Source organism: Acipenser ruthenus, chromosome 26, assembly GCF_902713425.1.
Source record: "Acipenser ruthenus chromosome 26, fAciRut3.2 maternal haplotype, whole genome shotgun sequence".
Classification (NCBI taxonomy): domain Eukaryota; kingdom Metazoa; phylum Chordata; class Actinopteri; order Acipenseriformes; family Acipenseridae; genus Acipenser; species Acipenser ruthenus.
In genome coordinates, this window is record NC_081214.1 from 20,950,937 (window position 1) to 20,971,926 (window position 20,990).

A 20,990-nucleotide genomic window follows, 5' to 3' on the forward strand; every position below is an offset into this window, starting at 1 on the left:
TGTCCCCATTTTCCCTTGACTCATTTAGTCAATCTGGTAAATTAGGATGCTTTAATCAAAAGCAGAACATCTGAATTTTCTACCAGAGGTTCAATGTAGCCAAAGAGAGTTTGTGTGACAGGATGGATTTAAATAGCAGAACAGGTGCACTTATCCGATTGAGGTCTTTCCCCAGGGTGTAAGCTGTTGCTAACTGTTTTACTCTCTGATGTTGAAATAAATAGCCATATTATACTGTATTGGACCAGGAATGAAAAAAAAGAAGAAACATCACATTATTCGAAATTGTTCTATTTAGCAAAATTCCTATTACTTTTTACATTTAATGTAAAAAAATCTACACTACTTGTTAACAAATCAAATTTTACCTGAGGAAGGAACCTGTGTGGTCTTGAAAGCTTGTATACTTATGTGTAATAAAAAGGTTATCTGTATGCGGCCTTTTCTATTTCTTTATTTTATAAATTTCCAAATTGTGTGACAGTTCTAAAAGAGTGTTGTTATTATTGCATAACTCACAGATCCTGTAATACCAAAGCATTTCCCTGTGTTTGCTTGGCAATCACATTATTATCACACAAACCAGAAACATGATGCACACACTCACTCTTATGCGACCTCCAACCCAAGAGTCATATTCTACTCGATAACAACTTAGAACAATTACTTTTCATGTCAAATCATTGCCACAATGTCTGCTCATGAATGTTTTTGAATTGCTAAGGTAGATGTATCCAATTTTTCACCATTGACAATTGACAAACAATTGCATTTTCTTTGTAACTGTCCATTGACCCTTGTAATGAAATTGTCTAATTGGAGGGGACCGGGATTGGACATGGCTATTAACACAGGACGTAGTTAACAGTCCTCATACCTTGGAGAATTGTCACTCCCTCTGCATTGATTTTGTGCCATTGCTGAAAAACAATAGAAAAGAAATAGCTAGCAAAAGTCAATGTTCAAATCTAAAAATAGTGCATATAGATTACAGGCAGATTCGGGTAGAAAAGTTATTTTTCATCATGAGTTATTTCTGACTCTTGGGTTCCTTTAGCAGGTGATTTCAGCACCAACTTGAAACAGAGAGTGTTGCAAAGCAGAACTGACAGCATACTTCAATAACATGTATTTATTTGCAATCCAGATGTGTTAGATTCTGCGGCATTGCAAGAACATGCATTTTTTCATTTAGCGCTTTTATCACTGCAAGGCAGAAACCATACAAATGAAAAGCTGAACGGGAATTGACCAGCTGAGAAGTGAATGTAAAAACATTTTAAAAACATAATTGGTGCAACTTATATCTAGCGTCACCTTGACACGGAGATGCAAGTGGTACTTCAAGGATACTGTGAAAAGAAAACACCAAGAAACAGAATAGAATATTTATATACAGTATAGACTCAGTGGTAACTTTGTGCCATTGCTCTGCTGTGTTAAAATATTTATCTAGCTTGTGGGTTTTTGTACTTGATCTCTATAAGCATTATGTAGGGCCCTGAAGTGGGTTCTTACTTCTCACTAGCAAAGTAACCTTTTTACAAGCCACTTCTTTCTGTTTCATGCCCCATTCATGAAGGAAGATCTGTTACATAACGAGGAATGTTTTTTTTTGTTTGTTCTGCTCACTGCTTACAGGACAATGCTGCCTCAATGCAGCTGCACACAACATTTATTCCTTTTTTAAAAATCATATCTATCATCAAAGGCATGAGCGATTACTCATTGGTTGGTTTCTGGCAAACACACATCCACAGGCACTGGCAGATTTAAATGTATTTATAAAATTCAATTTAACACAACTTGAAGCATTTCTCTAATTTATTTTAAAATGCAAAATAAATGTGATTAACCATGTTAAACCCTGACCCACCGCTATGCAACAGTTGATGTAATTCAGTGCTTAAGAATCCTGGGGCTAGGGACTATAATCACAGCTTAGAGATAGTGGAACTAATGCCAGTAATATGAAGAGATACCTAATCATCTGGAACGACAGAGATGTCTTGACAAAGTATCTTTACTGTTACATGAAGTGAAATCAAAACTGTATAAATCAGACAAAGAACAGTCCTGTACATTGTTGAGGCCATTGCAAGTTACTAGTTAAGCTCATAGTAAAACCTTGACAGCATTAAACAGCTATGCAATTGGGGTCTTATTGCTCACATGCCTAAAATTTAAAAGTGGCTTATTTCCTTTCATACACACACACACACTCAAATACACAAACACGCACACACCATGCTCAAAGGGGCAGGCAGATGGCATTTGATGGTTGGTGTATGTCCACATACTGTAACATTCAGAAATGTCACAAAACCGTGACCTTCTGGACTTGCTGAGAAGCACATCCAATGAGAAAACAGCACAGGCGGAACAGCAGTTAAATCACACAGACTTCCACACTGCATGTTTATTTATAACCACTCCATTTACCAAAAGATTATTTTAATATGACACTGGCACATAAAAAGTGTGCATATTACAGAAGGTACAATACAAAATAAAAACATATAAACATATTATAAAAATATATAAAAATGGTTCATTTCACTTTCTTTGATTTCTTGGGTTTGCATTCAGCTTTCTCTGTCCTGTCTAGTCTGCTAAATAGGATGCCAGTGTCAGGACCCAAAGTCCGTCCTTTGAATGGACAGTTCTCTCCCTGATACCTGGTCAGGAAGTTCAGGTCCTCCCAGCCCCTTCTGCTGGGCTCCACTGAAAGCCTGGAGAGGAGCATATCCGCTGTCATGGGCACCACTGGCTGCAAGAGGGTGCCGTAAACCCGCAGGCACTCCAGGGCAACGTGAAGGACGGTATCCAGCCAGCGCCGGTCCTGGGGGTTGTTCCTATCAAGCTTCCAGGGTGCGTGCCTTTGAAAGAAGACGTTGGTCTGTCGGACACAGTGGCTGACAGTTTCCAAGGCCTTGTAGATCTGGAGGTTTTCAAAGTGGTGTTCAACCTCAGCCGACAGCCGAGAGACTGACTCCACCAGCCTGTAGTCCTCAGGAACTGCTCTTCTCTCGGGTGAACCCCTCACATATTCCGTCGGGAAGCAGAGACCACAGAAAGAGGGGTATACTTGCTTGGGGTTAATGCTTGGAGTGGTGCAACGATTAAGAAGACCCCCCAAGGTATCTGCCAGCTCGGAGTTGAGAAGTTTGATTACCTTGTCATCATAATAATCGCAGTCTGTGTCCAGGACTCCCTGCCTTAGAAGGAAATACCTAAGCCCATCTGCTGTATACTGTTGAGACCTCTCTAAGGGATCCACCACGTTCCCCAGACTCTTTGACATCTTCTGCCCGCTGACTGTCCAATGAGAATGCACATAAATAGCCTGAGGGAGAGGCACACCGGCAGCCATGAGGAAAGCTGGCCAGTATATTGCGTGGAACTTGACGATGTCTTTGCCTACCACGTGACGGGCTGCGGGCCACCACTGAGAGTGCCCCTCAGGGTAGCCTGCTACAGTGAGGTAGTTGACTAAAGCATCCGGCCACACGTATATTGTCTGCCCAGGGTCCCCTGGGACTGGGATACCCCACTGGAGGCGGTCTCTTTGGCGGGACACTGAAAGATCAGGCAGATCTTCCTGCAGCCACTGGAGGGCGATGTTGTAGAACTTTGTGGGGCGCACAGCTCTGGGGTTCTCTCTGAGCCACTGGAGCAGTGCAGGTCTGAATTCTGACAGGCGGAACATGTAGTTCTCCTCCTTCATCCACTCTACCTGTTCATGAAAAACAAGTAAGAGATGAGTCCTATTTATGCTTTAGCACCAGTGCAACATTTGGACAAACTCAAAATGTTTAGCGGCCCCCCAAGTTATTTATTCTTACAAACTGGGATTTCTCTCAAGTGTATCCCCTTTCACATTTTACATATAACCAGCTTATTCTCATAACTACATATATAAAGTCTGTTTGGGTGGAACCATTCTAGACTGTTAGAAAATCACCAGCAGCATTCTAGAACAGTTTCCAACCCTTGAGGTTCAGCCAACATACCTGAGCGAGCCAGCCTGCAGGGTTGCTGTAGTGCTTGTATCCTGCTGTAAACCTGTGCGCCTGGACAACTGCAGAACACCAGTGAAACAAGCTGTGGCATTCCAGCTGATCATTTTTTATAAAGCAGTAATAAGTCAAGTTCTGATAACTACAGAAAGTTTATCCCACACACCTGGTGACCGCTTGTACCTGTGCAGACAATCCGCTATGACGGCAGAGTACAAATGCCCGATGTGGGGGGCTGCGTTAACATAGAAGATTGGAGTGGTGATGTAATAATAGTCTTTATTGTGGGAACTGTCTCGGGCAGGTGAACGTCCTAAATCGAAACTGGTTCGACTGGAAATCAGCGAGGAGAAACTTCTGCAGCGGAATGCACTCTTCCTGTGGAGCAGTCTGGAGAAATCACTTCTTGAGACCTTCATGCTTTTTATTAAGCAATGGCGATAAAGACTCATTTTAATTATAATCTAATACTTCAACCATATACAATTATTTTGAATAATAAATGTTCTCCAGGCTATAGGGCACATCCTGCACTCCGCGCGGAGCGTCTTTACTGGATGCGCCACTCGGGAGCCCCCAGGTATTATATTACTTAACGAGAAAGCTTTGTACAAAAATACGCAGGGTTTTGTAAAATCACATGTGTTCAGCAACTGTAATAATCACATGCTACCACATAAACAGTCTACTAAATTTAGTATTTATCCATGATTGAAATAAATAATATTTGCACTAATACAAAACATATATTCAACCTACTCACACAGCAGAACCGAAGTGCAAACATTCAGCTTTGGACCATGATTAATGTCATAAATTATCCCCAGAAATAGAATTATAATAAACACAAATTGTTCCACAAGCCTAATGCTAAACTCGTGTGCTGTGACATTGTAACATTGGAATGTTTCTTCCGGCTGTCTGAGATGAATGGTGAATAAGCCAATTGCAAACCACCGTGATTACAAACACCGCCTATCTAGGCTAAGGTCAGCCAATCGACGATTGAAAACAAGGGGTTGGATGAAACGTTTGATTGACGTGCAGATCAAGCAACGGACTCTATAAACGAGACTGTCAATGACCTCTAGTTTCAGGGTGGGAGCATAGTGTCAGAAGAAGAATGTTTCAACCAATCCGCTTACAGGGAACTGCTGCAGTTGGATTGATTAGGAAACGAGCAATCGAGAAAGCCGAGGCGCGTCACCGCTTCCAATAGCCTCTCTGTGTGGGCGGAGTTTGGCCGGGCGAGCAGAACCCGGCGTTCAGTGAGAGTACTGTGAGCGAGTTGAGTGTTGAGCTCCAGAGCTCCAGGACTGAGTAAGGCGTGCTGTGGTGGCGTGGACTGTACTTTACTAGTTGCACTGGGCAGCGCTGTGGCAGGAGTTTGCAAATATGTTGAAATGCAGGACAGCCTGGCAGAAGCTGGCCCCATTGGTCAGGCCTTCTTCCACATTGTGCCGAAAAAGCGCAAAGCAGACAGGTAAGACCGTTGAAGAACGTTTTGTGTTTGATTTTGGAGGACAGATTGTTTTCTTATGTATAATGACAGTATGAGTTGATTTCAAAACCATTTATTAAGCCCGAATTCAGTTGCATAGGGTTGTTAAAATACTTACTTAATCATTCATTTTTTAATTAACCACCAATGAGGTACTTATTTGTGAATGTTTTCATTTATTTGGGGAAAATATTCCGGTTCAGGCAGTGTCTTGTGTGACAGCCAACAGCAGGCCGCAGACCTAAGTTTAAAAGACGTACAACTACTGTACCATTTAAAACAGTTTGAGAATCTTTTTTTTTTTTTTGGTTACCTTTATTTAAATTTTTTGTATTTCCGAAAATGTTCAACACTACCTAGCGGAACGTAGATTCAAACTTGTTGCACAATTAGGGGAGCACCGTGTTGTTGACTTTGACACTGACACACACTATAAAACGTGGTAAAGTATAGCTTGACTGACGCGGCAGGCATTGGCACAGCTCAACATGTCTCTCCCGGCCTCAGCCAGACACAGCGAGTAAAGCCAAGGTCGTGACAAACCCATCTACCTTAACTACTTTATCTTGTGTTCTAGGCCTTTGTGTCTCATAGACCAGACATTTTTCTAAGTAACTCTGTTAGGATTGCACAGACCTGCCCAGCTATTTTGATACCCATATTACATATTTATACTAGGTCTTTTTATTAAGAAAATATTTATCGTACGTTTTGAATGCACACACATAGCAGAATGTGAAGTGCTGTGCTTACAGTTTCAGATAACCATTGAACTGTATATAAGTCCATCACAAGCAATAATCTTGACACTCAGCGGTCCAGTGCAATCTGCCTGCACCTTGCCACTTGCATCTTCTCTGTCACAAAGATGCATGCACATTAGTGTTTAGGTTTTTTTTTATTGTTTTGGGACCAAGTTTAAAATCAGCACTGTACATTTTAGGTGTTGTTTCTATCCTAATAAATATTTGCATTCATTGTTAATAATAATAATAATAATAATAATAATAATAATAATAATAATAATAATAATAATAATTTTATTTATTTATTAGTTATATTTATTAGTATATTCCCTTATCCAGGGTGACTTACAGTTATTACAAAATATCACAATACAAAGCATCACCTTACAAAATATCACAGAAAATATGCAGAAAATCACATTACAGAATATCACATTATAGTTAAGAGCACTTATAAAGTACAATAAAATCAGTAGAAAATAAGATCAATTTAAAATAAGAGCAAAGTAAATTACATTTGAGAGCAGTTAATTATAGTAAACATATTTGCTTATATGAGTAAAGTCCATTAAGAGCACATAGTAAGTAATAAACAATTGCACCAATAAGAAGAATCTGAAAGACTCAATTTTCACGTTGTTGTGCTTTTCTTGTCTCCCTAGTGCTGAAGTGTGAGAGTTCTTTTAGACCCATGCAGAGGTCCTCCATGTCATCCGGGCCTCCAGGGGGAAGTAGCGATAATCTGCTATACTATCTACTTGTAGGAGGGACAGTTATAGGTGGAGGTGTATATGTAAGTTTCCATTTTAATTAAAATAAACACACTGTTGCAATACACAGAGGCTAAGATGTAACTGGAAATGCTTATCAAAAAAGGAACTAAATGTATCGGTTGGCAATTGGATCATTTCCATCTGCTCCAAAATCCTTTTAAAACTTACCTGCGTTCATTTTGTACACCTGTGTTTTTCACACGAGACTGATTCAACACTTGTGCAACACTGGTCATTTGGTTCGGTTTTAGAACTTGGCAGAATTTTGGTGCATATACCAAACTTAATATAACTTCTTGCATGGTGAAAAGCTTCTAAACTACAGTATGCTGTAACAGTACAGGTACCTTTTATTACATTTCCCAAAGGCAGTACTTGATAAACTAAACTACTTTTGGAACACATATTGCTGTTATGCCAATGCAATTGAGTATTACATCTAGTTATTCAAGATAAAGATTTATGATTCAGTTTTATCAGCCTCAATGTGCTGTTCTGAAACATTAATATTTTAAACTGTTCTGTATTACAGGCATATAGTACTTTACACGGGGATAAAGTCCGGTACCAGGAAAGAATAGCTGAAATTGTTTCAAGGCAAAACAAGGAATTGACCCCTACAGAGCTACAGTCTATAGGTGTGTATACTGTAGCTTTAAGAAAAAAGATCTCGCTTTTTTAATTGGGGGGGGTGGTCCTCCTACCTACCTACCTACCTACCTACCTACCTACCTACCTACCCCCATAATTGTGCCTCGCTTCTTCCGATTTAATTCTTGTTAAATCTATTTTGTTTTTTGCTTTCAGAGAAAGGTGAAGGTGGATCAGAAAAGGGTAAGTGATTGATGATGGGAATAACTTGTACTGTTACTTTTCCCTGCTGTTTTAATTTGTCATTAGTAAAATTTGAAGTCGCTATGCAGTTGAAACTTGAGTTTCCGGTGGGAATTGCTGATGTAAAGTGAATAGGTATCAGTTTTTTGTGTGTGTGTGTGTTGCAGTCTCATCTTAAAAAAAGGCACATGTTTTTAGGTACTCCTGATTCCTCTCTGCTCCTTTAGTGTAAATCTCATACCTGTTATGCACATCATAGGATATTTATAGTTCTGTTTGAGTCCCAGATTTTTTTTCAGTCAGTTTTTTAACCCTAAAGCGCTCGCCCTGTAGCATTTTAACACAACATTTTGCTTGCCCTGAGCATACTAAATGCTGCAATAACTAACTCCATCTTATTACACACTTCGAAATCGGACCGTTATTTGAAAGTGCCTGTGATTTCTTACCATCAAGAGTCAGATCCCCAGATTGCCAGAGAGGAGGCAGTTGTACCAGAAGAGGTACCTTGTGCTCCTGTTACTGAAGAACCACCCCCTCAGCCCCCGGGAGATAACACCGAGACCCCAGCTGTTGAAGTGCCTGCCATGGCTACTGAAGAAACAACCGCAAAAGTTCCAGGTTCAGCTCCTCGCATCTACAGAAATGCAGCTTCTTATTACTTTAAATGTCTTTTAAACTGGGGCAAAAAAATTCATTAAATCTACATGTTTCAGCTTCTTCCTACTTTAAAATGCAACATTAAATAACCTAGCCAAGCTCATTCACTGCTTTGCAGTAATTAAAGCATAACAGATTTCTGCTATTTTTCCAAATTGCTTTTTTAAAGTCAGTTCTCAAACTAATGTGTGGGAATGAAGAGGAATTAACCAAGAGAAGCATTTCTGAAGTGGCTGTGTGGTTTCTCATTAGTTCACCAAGCATAACTACTAATCACAGGAATGCACTTCTTACAGTAATATATATACACCCCCCCCCCCCCCCCCCATGCATTCATTCATTCTGGCCCTTCAAGTCTTGCACTAACATCAGCACCTTTAACCCTTTCAGTGCTGTAGCTGGATAAGGCTTCAGAAAGACGCATGCTTCATTCCGTTTTAACCATGTTGGATTTGGTTATTCTTTGTATGCTTGTACCTGATTGTTCCTGATATTTTGCAATGATCTTTATGGATTCTGCTTCGAAAGAGTACTTGAGGGGGAACCATATCATGCAAATGGTTGTGGATTACACCTGTTTTTTGTCTTGGTGCAGGAAGAGTGCATTTCAGATGTTGTTTTTCCTGTTTCGTTTCAATCCACCGTTTTTCCATTTATTTATTTTTTTTAAAGTCCTTTCTCTTATGAAGACTAACCCACCTAATTTGATCCCAACTCCTGTAGTTTCCGCATATAGTTTTATGAAGACTATTTATTTATTTATTTTTATCTACAGTCTTTGTCGAAGTATACTTTGTTGCTTTTTCATCCTTTAGTTTGTGTTTGGTCTTGCACTTTTTTTTTTCATGGTGCTAGAGAAGTCCTGGTTTTAGGATTTTGCGCTGAGCTTTTTTCATCCCATGGATTTTGCTTACAGAGACTGCCCCCCCTTCAGAAGCCCCACCTGTGGAAACCGAGCAGCCCCCCCTAGAAGCAGTTGAAAGTGGTAAGAGTTGATGAGTCAAACTTGGGAGTTTGGGCTCATAAAAAGATTCATATAAAAAAAAGGGTTTCGTTTTTGTATTTGGTTTACACTTTTTTTTTTTTTTTTGGTACTTTTTACAAACCAAGAGAAGGTTGGATGTACTGGGATTGTATCCTCTGCATGATTGGGTTCTTCACATGCTTTAAAAAAAAATACAAAACTTAAATAAGAAATGAAACCGTGTATTTTTTTTCTGGCATATGGGACTGTTCTTGGATTTTGAAGAAAGAGCATTCATCCAAAAGGGCACTTTACACAGTTAGATTTCTGAAAAACTCTCCACTGTGAATTCTCTGGATTACAGTTGGGTTTTGTCAGTACACCTCTGGGACTGCCGTAACACCTTATTTTTATTTTTTTTTTCTTCTACTTTGAGAACACAGCACCTCTCATAAAGGCTGTTTTCATCTAGGTTGGGTGCTGACAGATTTAGCTGGTTGATCTATACTGCGTTGGGTTCCCTTTCACCATTTTGGGTTCCTGAAACCCCACAGCATGTCGAGGTTCTTCCTACACCTACCTTGCCCCTTCCATGTAGAGTCCTTCCTCTCTGAAATTCTCAATGAAATGTGTTCCAGCTCCAGAAACAGTTCCCCGTCCCGAGGTTCCTCCTCACGCTCCTTACCTTCTCATTGGCGGCGGCACAGCCTCCTTCGCAGCAGCCAGGTCCATCCGAGCCCGGGATCCAGGAGCCAGAGTGAGTCCGCTGTCCTTTCCACCTGAGGTTGCTCTAAAATCCCTAACATTCGGGATTCTGAAATGTCACAGTGGATTTTTCTTTTTCCTGATTTTGAGTCCATAAACTTGTTTTAACAGCTTGATTGGTATCCTTGAATATTATAAGTAAAAGAAAACAGAAACACTTCTGATATTAAATTGGCGTTGTATTTGATAGGTTACATCATTACATTATGGCTTGTGTCCCACAATGGTTAACATAACTGAGTCATGTTCTTGTGGCTGAAAGACCCTTTGATTTGTTATGTGAACTGGAATGGGCATCTGAAAAATGACTAGGCCGTTGACACAAGCTTTACACTAGCAGCATGCCAGAACAGAAAAAATAGTGCGTGGAAAGTGTTGCAGTAGGGGGCTATGAGTAAAAAAGGATGCATTGTCTCTATGTAATGAAGTGTTTTGTCTGTCACAGGTACTCATTGTCTCTGAAGAAGCGGAGCTGCCGTACATGCGTCCGCCTCTCTCGAAGGAGCTCTGGTTTTCTGATGATCCCAACGTGAACGAGACGTTACGGTTTAAACAGTGGAATGGCAAAGAGAGGAGGTGAGCTTTCCCCTAAAGTTTTTAGGCAATTCTAGTTCCCCTAGCATAAAACAAGACCTATTTCAGACCCAGTTTGATAACAACACTTAAAAAGGCATTAAAAAAAAAATATATATATATATATATATATATATATATATGTATGTCAAACTCCTGTTGCTTGTTCCTAATGGGCCACTATGTTTTATTTGCAGTATCTACTTCCAGCCACCATCCTTTTATGTCAGCCCTCAGGACCTGCCTTATGTAGAGAATGGAGGAGTGGCTGTTCTCAACAGAAAAAAGGTTAGTGTTTGCAGCAGGTCATAGATAAGATTTATTTCAAATTTGAATTTATAGAAAACTTTTCAGTTTAAGATAACATCAAGTAAACCTGTTTTAAAATTCTACCAGTATGTAAAACTGTAAACCTTGTGTTTCATACCAAAAGCAGCACATTTTCCCTCTCTCTCTCTCTCTCTCTCTCTCTGTCTGTCTGTCTGTATTTACTGATTTGTGCAAAAAACACACAGTTGTTTCACTTTTAATTTACGTTTGCAGTTGGGAATGAAGTTGACCAGGTCGATATCCTGTGTTTCTTATACTGTAGGTGGTACACATGGATGTGAGGGAAAACAAAGTGAGACTTGATGACGGGTCTGAAATCTCTTACGAGAAGTGCTTGATAGCAACAGGTAAGCACACTGCTATAATGTGATCCTTTTGTAATCTATGATGGAGTTTTTTTTTTGTTGGAAGTTTTTTAAATATTGCAGCTGCAGTTACCAGTTGCTAACTCATGTAATTGTTGTTCCTACTTTAAGGTGGAAGTCCACGAAATCTCCAGGCTATTGAAAGGGCTGGGGAGGAAGTGATAAAGAGGACAACACTGTTCAGAAAGGTAAGTTATGCCTCGCATGTGCTAGGATGCAGAATCAGTTGAATGGGGATTGATTGGCAAACATATTTTATTCCTAGCTTTACAAAATTAGCTTGCTTCCAAATCAGTTTTACATTTGTGTTTGTCTCGTTGACTTTATTTTCTTGTAAGCATTGAATTTGTCTTCCACTCCGTACTCTAGATTGAAGATTTCAAGTCCTTGGAGAAGATTTCTAAAGATGTAAAGTCAATCACAATTATCGGTGGCGGTTTCATGGGGAGTGAATTGGCTTGTGCCCTGGGAAGGAGAGGTATATGCAAGCACTTAATTTTAACTCTGCAGAACTCCATTCAAAACAGAAGCCGGTAAATTAAGTTCTTCTGTAAGGTTACTTTCCTAAATTAATTTAAAAAGAAAAAAAAAATACTCAAGTAAAGGTATTGCTGGGAATATGAAAGTAGAAAAACAAAATCCTTTCAGATGTATTGTAAAGGGAGCAGATGTGCAGTGAAGAGTCTTTTCGGCTTATCTAACTGCAGCTTCTGCCAACTCTATGACCTGTGAATAATTCTTTATAGGCATGCATGGTAATATCTAGACTTCTTTTTAGAAGTGATTTTTTTTTTTTTTTTATAATTATTATTACTGGTGTATTATTACTGTGCTTGTTTTTGGTTTATCTATGCAGCGCGTGAATCCGGTCTGGAGGTCAACCAGTTGTTTCCTGAGGGAGGTAATATGGGGAAGGTACTGCCAGAGTACCTCAGCAACTGGACCACTGACAAAGTGAAGACAGGTAGATAATGCACTTACCTTCCCTACATTGCTTGAGTGCTGATTTGAATGCTGGCCTGTTTCACTGGTGGTGACGACTTTGTCTGCTGTTCTGTTCCAGAGGGGGTCAATGTGTTGACAGACTCTGTTGTGAAATCAGTGAGTTACCAAGATGACAAGCTGGAAATAAAACTCAAGGATGGTAGAGTGGTAAATACCAGATTTTATTTTGTATATTTATTCTGCTTAAATCAATTGAGTTTTTTGTTTTAAATGATTTGAGGAATGAGCAAAGTAACTAAAATCTAAAATGCACTCCACTGGGCTGTATTACAGACACAAGGTAGTAAATTTAAGATGTTAATATACAGTGTTAGATCAACATTTCATATCTGAGGGAACTGTAATCATTACTATAGGATTATTTATCCCAAGCGTAAATTCTTTTAATACAGACTCTGAAGATTAAATGGCAAGATTGGTGAAAGACATGAAATGTTTGTTATTTACCAAGAATAAAAGAAAAGTGTATGGCCTAATATGTGAATCTGTTTTCCTGTGACAGGTGAAGACTGATCACATTGTGGCAGCGGTGGGACTGGAGCCCAATGTGGAGCTTGCCAAGTCAGCCGGTCTCGAAGTGGACTCTGACTTTGGGGGATTCCGAGTTAATGCAGAACTCCAGGCTCGCTCCAATATCTGGGTGGTAGGTTAATAGAAATGTCTTTCTACCCAGTTTTGCAACTAATTGGGTTTGGCTTTCTGTTGTCCGGTAAATCTGTGTGTTGTGCTGGAGTTGGAAAAATCATTTTAGTTTAATAATCCGTATAACACTAAGCAGCATCTTCAGTTGGAATATTTTATTAAACTTTTTCCAGCCATCTGTCAGGCCTCAAACCACTGCATCACAAAGTATGTTGAACTGCCCCAGTTGGGTTTATCCCTTATTTAGCTAAATGTTTAAAAAGGAGAACATGTTTAGGACTTGCAGGTGGGTACAAATTGGACCTCTGCTGTAAAGTCAACATGCAAGCACAATATTTGATGCATGTCTTGGTCCAAGACTTTCTGTAATCATTTCTTTACCCCAAGTTCCTTGCACAATCTGTGTTAAATCAATGAACGTATGGTAGATCTTTTAATGTGGTTTCAGTGGCAGACACACCTCTACTCTGTCCCTAGGCTGGCGATGCTGCCTGTTTTTATGACATAAGACTGGGCCGCAGGCGGGTGGAGCATCACGACCACGCTGTTGTGAGTGGCAGGCTTGCCGGGGAGAACATGAGCGGAGCAAACAAACCGTACTGGCACCAGTCCATGTTCTGGTAAGAATTCTATCACTGAGATTGGTTCAAGAGATTTATTGCATGTTTGTTTTTCCAGTTGGATCGAAAATAAACATTTCTTGTATTCAATGTAAGCAGTTTTTTGTTTTTTTTGTCTTTTGTAACTGAATTGTCTCATTTTGAAACGGTATTACTATTAAGCTTTGTATTGTGAAGTGTATCTGGCTAATTTTAGAACTATTGCTTCTATCAAAAACATAGTCTAGAATTATTATTTTCTGTTTTTTAGGAGTGACCTTGGACCGGATGTTGGCTATGAAGCTATTGGCATTGTAGATAGCAGTTTACCTACTGTTGGAGTGTTTGCAAAAGCAACTGCAAAGGACACGCCCAAAGCTGCTGCAGAGGAATCTGGTAAGAAATGCAATGTGTGCGTGTGCTCACTGTGTATACTAAATCACATCATTCCCAGCAGGGAGGCACAATCCCAGTTTGATTCTGTTGGCACACTGCTGACAGGGCAAGCTCAAAGAGCTGGGGGAGGATCTAATTCTTAGGTGCCTATGTGCACATTTTGAAAAGTGTGGTACATAGTCACTGGAATGATTTTTACTCTCTGTAATTCTGTAAGGTACTGGCATCAGATCTGAAAGTGAAACAGAAGCAGTTGCCAGCGGAGCGAGTGAGTCTACCAAGACTCCATCTTCACCTCAGGTACCTCAGCAAGGAGATGACTATGGGAAGGGAGTCATCTTCTACCTGCGAGATAATGTGGTTGTCGGGATCATACTATGGAATGTCTTCAACAGAATGCCTATTGCTAGAAAGGTGAGGATTTTTTTTTTTTTTTTTTTTTGTCATTCTGACAGTTTAGCAGCAAAAATATAATTGACTGACTGGTGTCCTGCTTGTTTTCTGGGTTCACTAGTGGTTATCTGAACTCATGGACTGAAAACATGAGAAGTGCTGTCTAGGGAGCTTTAATTTTTTATATGTTACTGACCTGAATTTAAAAAAACAAACAAAGCAATTTATTTGCTGTGCAGTTTTATGTCTTTGGGCATGACATTTACTGTGATTGATTTGTTTTAAATTGTTACAGATCATTAAGGATGGAGAGGAGCATACAGATCTGAATGAAGTAGCTAAGCTATTCAACATTCACGAAGACTGAAGGGATTTGTTAATATGAGTGTCTGTGACCTGTACATTATGGACTCACATTTTTAATGCAATGTTACCCTTTTTGTGGATTTGATAATGGTCAACATAATGCACTTATAAGAGAAAAAAATGCTAAATGCATGAGAATCTATTTTGTGTACAATTCAATTGTCTGAATCATTCAAAAGGTTTGTAAAATGTATTAAATTGAGCCAGGTTCTTCTAAAATATCCTATACAATAAATGTATAATAATTTGAATTGCTTGACAAGTTAGGCATCCTAATTGTAAACTTGTGTAAAGTGTTGTTTGCCCAGAGTAACTCCTTTAGATTTTATCTGGTGGGAGGCTATTTGTTATAGGAACAGCAAAATTGATTGAAATAAATGAATATTATGATTTTATAAAAAAGAATGTTATCTTGTTAATTGTTTTATAGGACGGTCTTACATTGTTGGTCTAATTTGCTTGCTGTGAATATTCCGGTATTCTAGGTAATCTTTCATGTATTTGACTTTTTAATTAAACATCAACAAAACATACATCTTTTATAAAATAGACACATACCTACTGTTAATATTACATATTATTATTTATTATTCTCCTTTTAATGTAGACAAGTTAAGTATACTTGTCTAACATGAAAATCCCCAATGAAAATAAATAAGTTTAAAAATGTTTAAAGTGTGTTGGCTGAAGTTTTGAGGATAAACCACTTGATGTGTTGCAAATTGCAGTACTTACCAGCAGAGGGAGCTATCGGCTTGTACTGGGTCTATCAGCCTTTCTGAATTAAGTTTAAATAGCTGTAGATTTCACACTGGAAATGCCTAACCAAGTTCACCACACAGGACTATGTATAGTAAAATGGGTTCTGACAACTTCCATGCGTATTATTAGGGCTATCACTTACACAGCCCCAATGATAGGATGTCTGAAATGCAAACCTGCTGTGTAACTGTTATGCAGTTTGACTGTGCTATGTATGATGCAGGTTTTGTTGAATATGCAACATGTTTGATTGCTAAAAACTTTTAAAAAAACAAAACATTATACTTTAATGCTGCTAAATATTACAAAGATCCCAACTATAAGTTGTTTCTGATTGAGTGCAATATTTCTTCATTTTATGTAACAATATAACCACTTAATATTAATTAGTAAAATAATGCAATACTGTTTGATGTAGTTACTAATGTTATCAATAGACTGAGATGTGCAATGCAGTTTAATTCAGCGAACTGCCCACAAATCAAGCAGAACTAATGGAGTACAGTATAAGCAAGCTGACGTCTACGAGTACCACACACGGGGCTGTATAGACGGCATGATGCTCAAACAGTGAAATACTTTTATAAATGATTAATGAGTGTCCTTGGCTCCCGTACGGCAGTGTCTGATGAATGCACACCCTGTTTTTATTCTGAACAACTTGTTTTGCAAAGTTAACATGTACAGGCTTGCACTGAAATATGGGGGAGGAGCTTCAATTCAGAAAGGGTTGAGCAGTGAGTTGTTTGGAAAGTGATGACTGCATTGCTGATAACATATTTGAGAATATGGTCTACTTTGTTAATGTGTTGTGTGAATTGTAGCATATTTCTCCATCAATGCATTATCGATTGCCATACAGAGTAATATAATTTGTGACTTGGGTAGAGTGCTTTTAAGTGCACAACAAGTGCATTATTGGTAAATAACATAACTGCAGTGTATTATTGCCCATACACTATAACTCAAGTAGTGTATGTGATTCCAAACTTTATTGTTGAATGGTTGTGTATTACTTTTAGAATTAACAGGGGGGTTGCAGGTGGCCAGCAATACATAAATATACTGCTCTTTTGTTTGTAGCCAAGTGATTCGTAGAGACTAAATACAGCTTTACAAAGATAGCCTGTAGAATTGCACAATTGAAAGGACTAGTTTTTCTTGAAGCAGCAGGACTTGCATTGAACCAGTGCTGGTGGAATTCCTAATTACAGGTTGGTGAAATATCAAATAAAGTGTGAGGGAGTTGTAGGTTTGAGGTGTTCTGGCTTTGTTATTTAAAGGTGTACGGCCTGTACGGTTTTTTAGTTATTTAATTGAGATTAGGCCAAGATGAAAATCACAAGATCACATTTCCATTAATTATTTAAAATAAGAAGACAGTTTAAAGGTAATCCCTCTATTTTTCATTTCTGGTTTGATTCACGCTTCTTTAACAGCAGAGTCTGAAGGTCTCAATTGTAAAACCTGCCTTTACCTGTGAGTAACTGTGGGAACTGGCCAGTTTGAAATTTACATTGTTAGTCTGCTTTTGGACACCCGAGGTGAATTCATTAATGGCCAGTAGGCTGATGCTTGCTGGTTTTCAGCGGATTGCGCTAGTTTAGGAGATTTTATTCCGGTTAAGGAGATGGTTAATTTACTTCAATTCCCAACTCTTAGCTGGTCACCAGTTCACCTGTATTTTCAACAGAGACGGTGAAATATATCTTTGGGAAGTTATAAACTGCAAAAATACTTGTGGGCAACTGGGACACCGCAGTTTAAATGATCCGTTTTAATATAAATAAAATAATTATTGGTCATACTAAAAAATACATTTTCTCAGCTGAATTCATTTATATACAGTACTGTGCAAAAGTTTTAGGCAGGTGTGAAAAAATGCTGTAAAGTAAGAATGCTTTCAAAAATAGACATGTTAACAGATTATATTTATCTTAACTAAATGCAAAGTGAGTGAACAGAAGAAAAATCTACATCAAATCAATATTTGGTGTGACCACCCTTTGCCTTCAAAACAGCATCAATTCTTCTAGGTACACTTGCACAAAGTCAGGGATTTTGTAGGCATATAGTCAGGTGTATGATTAAACAATTATACCAGACAGATGCTAATGATCATCAATTCAATATGTAGGTTGAAACACAATCATTAACTGAAACAGAAACAGCTGTGTAGGAGGAATAAAACTGGGTGAGGAACAGCCAAACTCAGCTAACAAGGTGAGGTTGCTGAAGACAGTTTACTGTCGAAAGTCATACACCATGGCAAGACTTTGCACAGCAACAAGACACAAGGTAGTTATACTGCATCAGCAAGGTCTCTCCCAGGCAGAAATTTCAAGGCAGACAGGGGTTTCCAGATGTGCTGTCCAAGCTCTTTTGAAGAAGCACAAAGAAACGGGCAACGCTGAGGACCGTAGACGCAGTGGTCGGCCAAGGGAACTTACTGCAGCAGATGAAAGACACATCATGCTTACTTCCCTTCGCAATCGGAAGATGTACAGCAGTGCCATTAGGTCAGAATTGGCAGAAAACAGTGGGACCCTGGTACACCCATCTACTGTCCGGAGAAGTCTGGTCAGAGGTGGCCTTCATGGAAGACTTGCAGCCAAAAAGCCATACCTCCGACGTGGAAACAAGGCCAAGCGACTCAACTATGCACAAAAACACAGGAACTGGGGTGCAGAAAAATGGCAGCAGGTGCTCTGGACTGATGAATCAAAATTTGAAATATTTGGCTGTAGCAGAAGGCAGTTTGTTCGCCGAAGGGCTGGAGAGCAGTACACGAATGAGTGTCTGCAGGCAACAGTGAAGCATGGTGGAGGTTCCTTGCAAGTTTGGGGCTGCATTTCTGCAAATGGAGTTGGGGATTTGGTCAGAATTAATGGTCTCAATGCTGAGAAGTACAGGCAGATACTTATCCATCATGCAACACCATCAGGGAGGCATCTGATTGGCCCCAAATTTATTTTGCAGCATGACAACAACCCCAAACATACAGCGAAAGTCATTAAGAACTATCTTCAGCGTAAAGAAGAACAAGGAGTCCTGGAAGTGATGGTATGGCCCCCACAGAGCCCTGATCTCAACATCATCGAGTCTGTCTGGGATTACATGAAGAGAGAGAAGCAATTGAGGCTGCCTAAATCCACAGAAGAACTGTGGTTAGTTCTCCAAGATGTTTGGGCCAACCTACCTGCCGAGTTCCTTCAAAAACTGTGTGCAAGTGTACCTAGAAGAATTGATGCTGTTTTGAAGGCAAAGGGTGGTCACACCAAATATGGATTTGATGTAGATTTTTCTTCTGTTCACTCACTTTGCATTTTGTTAATTGATAAATATAAACTATTAACATGTCTATTTTTGAAAGCATTCTTAGTTTACAGCATTTTTTCACACCTGCCTAAAACTTTTGCACAGTACTGTATATGAGAGAGAGAGCTTAGTTCTGTTGGCGTATCTGATCCAGACTCTCTTTGTGCCACCCCTCGCACTCCCTAATTTCTGACCACTCAAACTACTTCTGCGCATTTTATTATAATGTTGTGCTAAATTAGCTGTCGGCATTTAACCCTATAATGACCAGACATAGAAAAAGAATTGCCAAAATGCTTTATTGTGAACCCCATCAATAAAACAAAACTCGTTTTGACGTTTAATTTTTTTTTTTTTTTTTACAAATTGTATCATATATCGTTTTTTTTTCTTTTTAAGGAAAACGCAGAACATTTGCCTTTCAACCAGGTTCAATTCTGACCTTGAAATTATATGAACATTTACTTTTAACCAAAAAAAAAAAGTAGAAAAAAACCACAATAGTAACAGCATCAAGGTTTATCCGCAGAAATAAATGTCAATGCCTCCCTCAAATACAATAATAAAAAATTGCACCTTTCGAAAACCATAGTACATGTGAGATAAATGGAGTTATTCTTTTTCCCTTTAGAGGAAATGACGTTGTGTAAGTCCCATATGGTCTAGCGGTTAGGATTCCTGGTTTTCACCCAGGCGGCCCGGGTTCGACTCCCGGTATGGGAATGTGTATTTTTTTGGCTATTATTTATAATTAATTTACATGAGTATTCATTTTTATAAATTTAATGATGTTTTTAATATCAACATTTCTGCATAACACAGACGTAATACAACACACATTAAAACGAGAAGTTATCTCCCACGGCCTGGTCCATTTAGTTACCCTAGTTTATGTAATTGTGTTTTTTAATTCTATTTTTACAATGTAAAGATGATAAGTGCCGGTATATGCTTCCAGTAGCCATCTTCAAGTATTCACTCTCAATCGTGTGAGTCTAACCTCTTAAAACTAGGAACTGTGATCAAATTCTATATTTGTATTATCAGCGACTGGCAAAGGGTAAAATAACATATGTAAGTGCTATATCGTTGTATGAAAAAACAAACAAACAAACAAAAAAAAAACATAAGATTTTCATATTCAAATAAGTAAATTGGAAAATGATTAATACTCTTGAATTGTGGGAACAAATCTAAACGTTCATTTTTTTCCCCCCACATTTCTCTTTTGATTAAACTTGTTTTAGTTTTGGGGAAACAAAAGTACGTAATTTGGTGATGATCCCTAAGTGTGGTTCTTGGTCGATGTTATGGAAAAAATGTGACTCGCCCACATGAGCCTATCAGTGTGCAAGGAAATCCCCAAACATTTACTGGCACTTTAAACGCTGAAACTGACCAGCTGGGATAGAAGACGGATTCTGCATTTCTTCCCAGGAACCGGTCTAACCTTACAGAGCAAAAGAAAAGAGAAAAAAAAAGATACAGTCGCTGAACACGTAAGTAACATTTCATGTCTTGTATGTTTTCGGAAATCTGACTGCAAAACGAATCAAAACTGAGTACAGACAAGGCACTTTCTGTGAAAAGTATTTCTTGAGAAGTCCGAGTCAGACAGACAGAGAGTTGCCTGGATTTGCTGACGTCATGATGTTCTTCGAATTTTCCCATTCATATGACGGGTCTAGACTGCCCTTGGGGCTAGGCTTTCCAATGGGACTTTGACGAATTGTGCATCATTTAATTCCGTACTTTTATTCTCAGCAGTTTAATTAAGCAATACGTTTCATGTGCTTTTTCTACCTTAATTTATTTTTCTTTTAAAACGTTGACAGTAATCAGTTTTGGGATTTTGTATGATGAAATGTTTCAATAAACACAATTGACTCGGCTTTAAAAAAAAACACGAGCTTAATTTGCAACAGGGAGGTATTTCTGAGAAGACTGCACAATTAATGTTGAGTTAATTAAAACTATAT

The 20,990-nt window shown here is 38.9% G+C and overlaps 3 protein-coding genes and 1 non-coding gene across 9 annotated transcripts in view; 3 read left to right on the forward strand and 1 right to left on the reverse strand.

Moving 5' to 3' along the window:
* Nucleotides 1-2,404: 2,404 nt before the first annotated feature.
* On the reverse strand, nucleotides 2,405-4,928 carry LOC117963390 (methionine--tRNA ligase, mitochondrial-like). 4 transcript variants are annotated; one of them, XM_059001144.1, is made up of 4 exons: nucleotides 4,779-4,869; nucleotides 4,186-4,439; nucleotides 4,014-4,081; nucleotides 2,405-3,736 (listed from the first exon to the last, which is right to left on the reverse strand). In XM_059001144.1, exons 2-4 carry the CDS (start codon nucleotides 4,436-4,438, stop codon nucleotides 2,552-2,554), a joined length of 1,506 nt encoding a protein of 501 aa, XP_058857127.1. In that variant the 5' UTR covers nucleotide 4,439; nucleotides 4,779-4,869; the 3' UTR covers nucleotides 2,405-2,551. The 4 variants fall into 4 exon arrangements, with proteins under 4 accessions (XP_058857127.1, XP_058857126.1, XP_058857125.1 ...); XM_059001143.1 differs by having other exon boundaries at nucleotides 4,783-4,859; XM_059001142.1 differs by having other exon boundaries at nucleotides 4,186-4,916.
* A 274-nt stretch (nucleotides 4,929-5,202) lies between these two features.
* LOC117963438 (apoptosis-inducing factor 1, mitochondrial-like) lies at nucleotides 5,203-15,336 on the forward strand. 3 transcript variants are annotated; one of them, XM_034903548.2, is made up of 19 exons: nucleotides 5,203-5,502; nucleotides 6,929-7,059; nucleotides 7,572-7,677; nucleotides 7,847-7,873; nucleotides 8,330-8,494; nucleotides 9,450-9,518; nucleotides 10,136-10,254; nucleotides 10,708-10,838; nucleotides 11,033-11,123; nucleotides 11,428-11,512; nucleotides 11,642-11,718; nucleotides 11,900-12,008; nucleotides 12,387-12,494; nucleotides 12,594-12,682; nucleotides 13,038-13,178; nucleotides 13,655-13,797; nucleotides 14,048-14,172; nucleotides 14,390-14,586; nucleotides 14,861-15,336. In XM_034903548.2, exons 1-19 carry the CDS (start codon nucleotides 5,415-5,417, stop codon nucleotides 14,930-14,932), a joined length of 2,073 nt encoding a protein of 690 aa, XP_034759439.1. In that variant the 5' UTR covers nucleotides 5,203-5,414; the 3' UTR covers nucleotides 14,933-15,336. The 3 variants fall into 3 exon arrangements, with proteins under 3 accessions (XP_034759439.1, XP_034759440.1, XP_034759441.1); XM_034903549.2 differs by lacking the exon at nucleotides 8,330-8,494 and having other exon boundaries at nucleotides 5,205-5,502; XM_034903550.2 differs by lacking the exons at nucleotides 8,330-8,494; nucleotides 9,450-9,518 and having other exon boundaries at nucleotides 5,206-5,502.
* Nucleotides 15,337-19,662: 4,326 nt separating this feature from the next.
* trnae-uuc (transfer RNA glutamic acid (anticodon UUC)) lies at nucleotides 19,663-19,734 on the forward strand. The gene has a single exon. It is a non-coding gene; the product is annotated as a tRNA-Glu (tRNA).
* A 622-nt stretch (nucleotides 19,735-20,356) lies between these two features.
* LOC117430740 (ETS-related transcription factor Elf-1) overlaps nucleotides 20,357-20,990 on the forward strand; it is a 52,080-nt gene continuing 51,446 nt past the window's right edge. Inside the window, exon 1 of the mRNA XM_034051139.3 lies at nucleotides 20,357-20,510. The gene's annotated coding sequence lies outside the window, so the exon portion shown is untranslated. The remainder of the gene's footprint in view (nucleotides 20,511-20,990) is intronic.

Excerpts from the sequence above, each read along its gene's own strand:
- LOC117963390 (XM_059001142.1), bottom strand. The coding sequence starts at position 4,471 with ATGAGTCTTTATCGCCATTGCTTAATAAAAAGCATGAAGGTCTCAAGA. Across the intron at positions 4,082-4,185 it reads CAGGTACAAGCGGTCACCAG|TTGTCCAGGCGCACAGGTTT; the intron begins GTGTGTGGGATA and ends GGTGTTCTGCAG. Across the intron at positions 3,737-4,013 it reads CTGCAGGCTGGCTCGCTCAG|GTAGAGTGGATGAAGGAGGA; the intron begins GTATGTTGGCTG and ends TTTCATGAACAG.
- LOC117963438 (XM_034903548.2), top strand. The coding sequence starts at position 5,415 with ATGTTGAAATGCAGGACAGCCTGGCAGAAGCTGGCCCCATTGGTCAGG. Across the intron at positions 8,495-9,449 it reads AACAACCGCAAAAGTTCCAG|AGACTGCCCCCCCTTCAGAA; the intron begins GTTCAGCTCCTC and ends TTTTGCTTACAG. Across the intron at positions 13,798-14,047 it reads TGGCACCAGTCCATGTTCTG|GAGTGACCTTGGACCGGATG; the intron begins GTAAGAATTCTA and ends TCTGTTTTTTAG.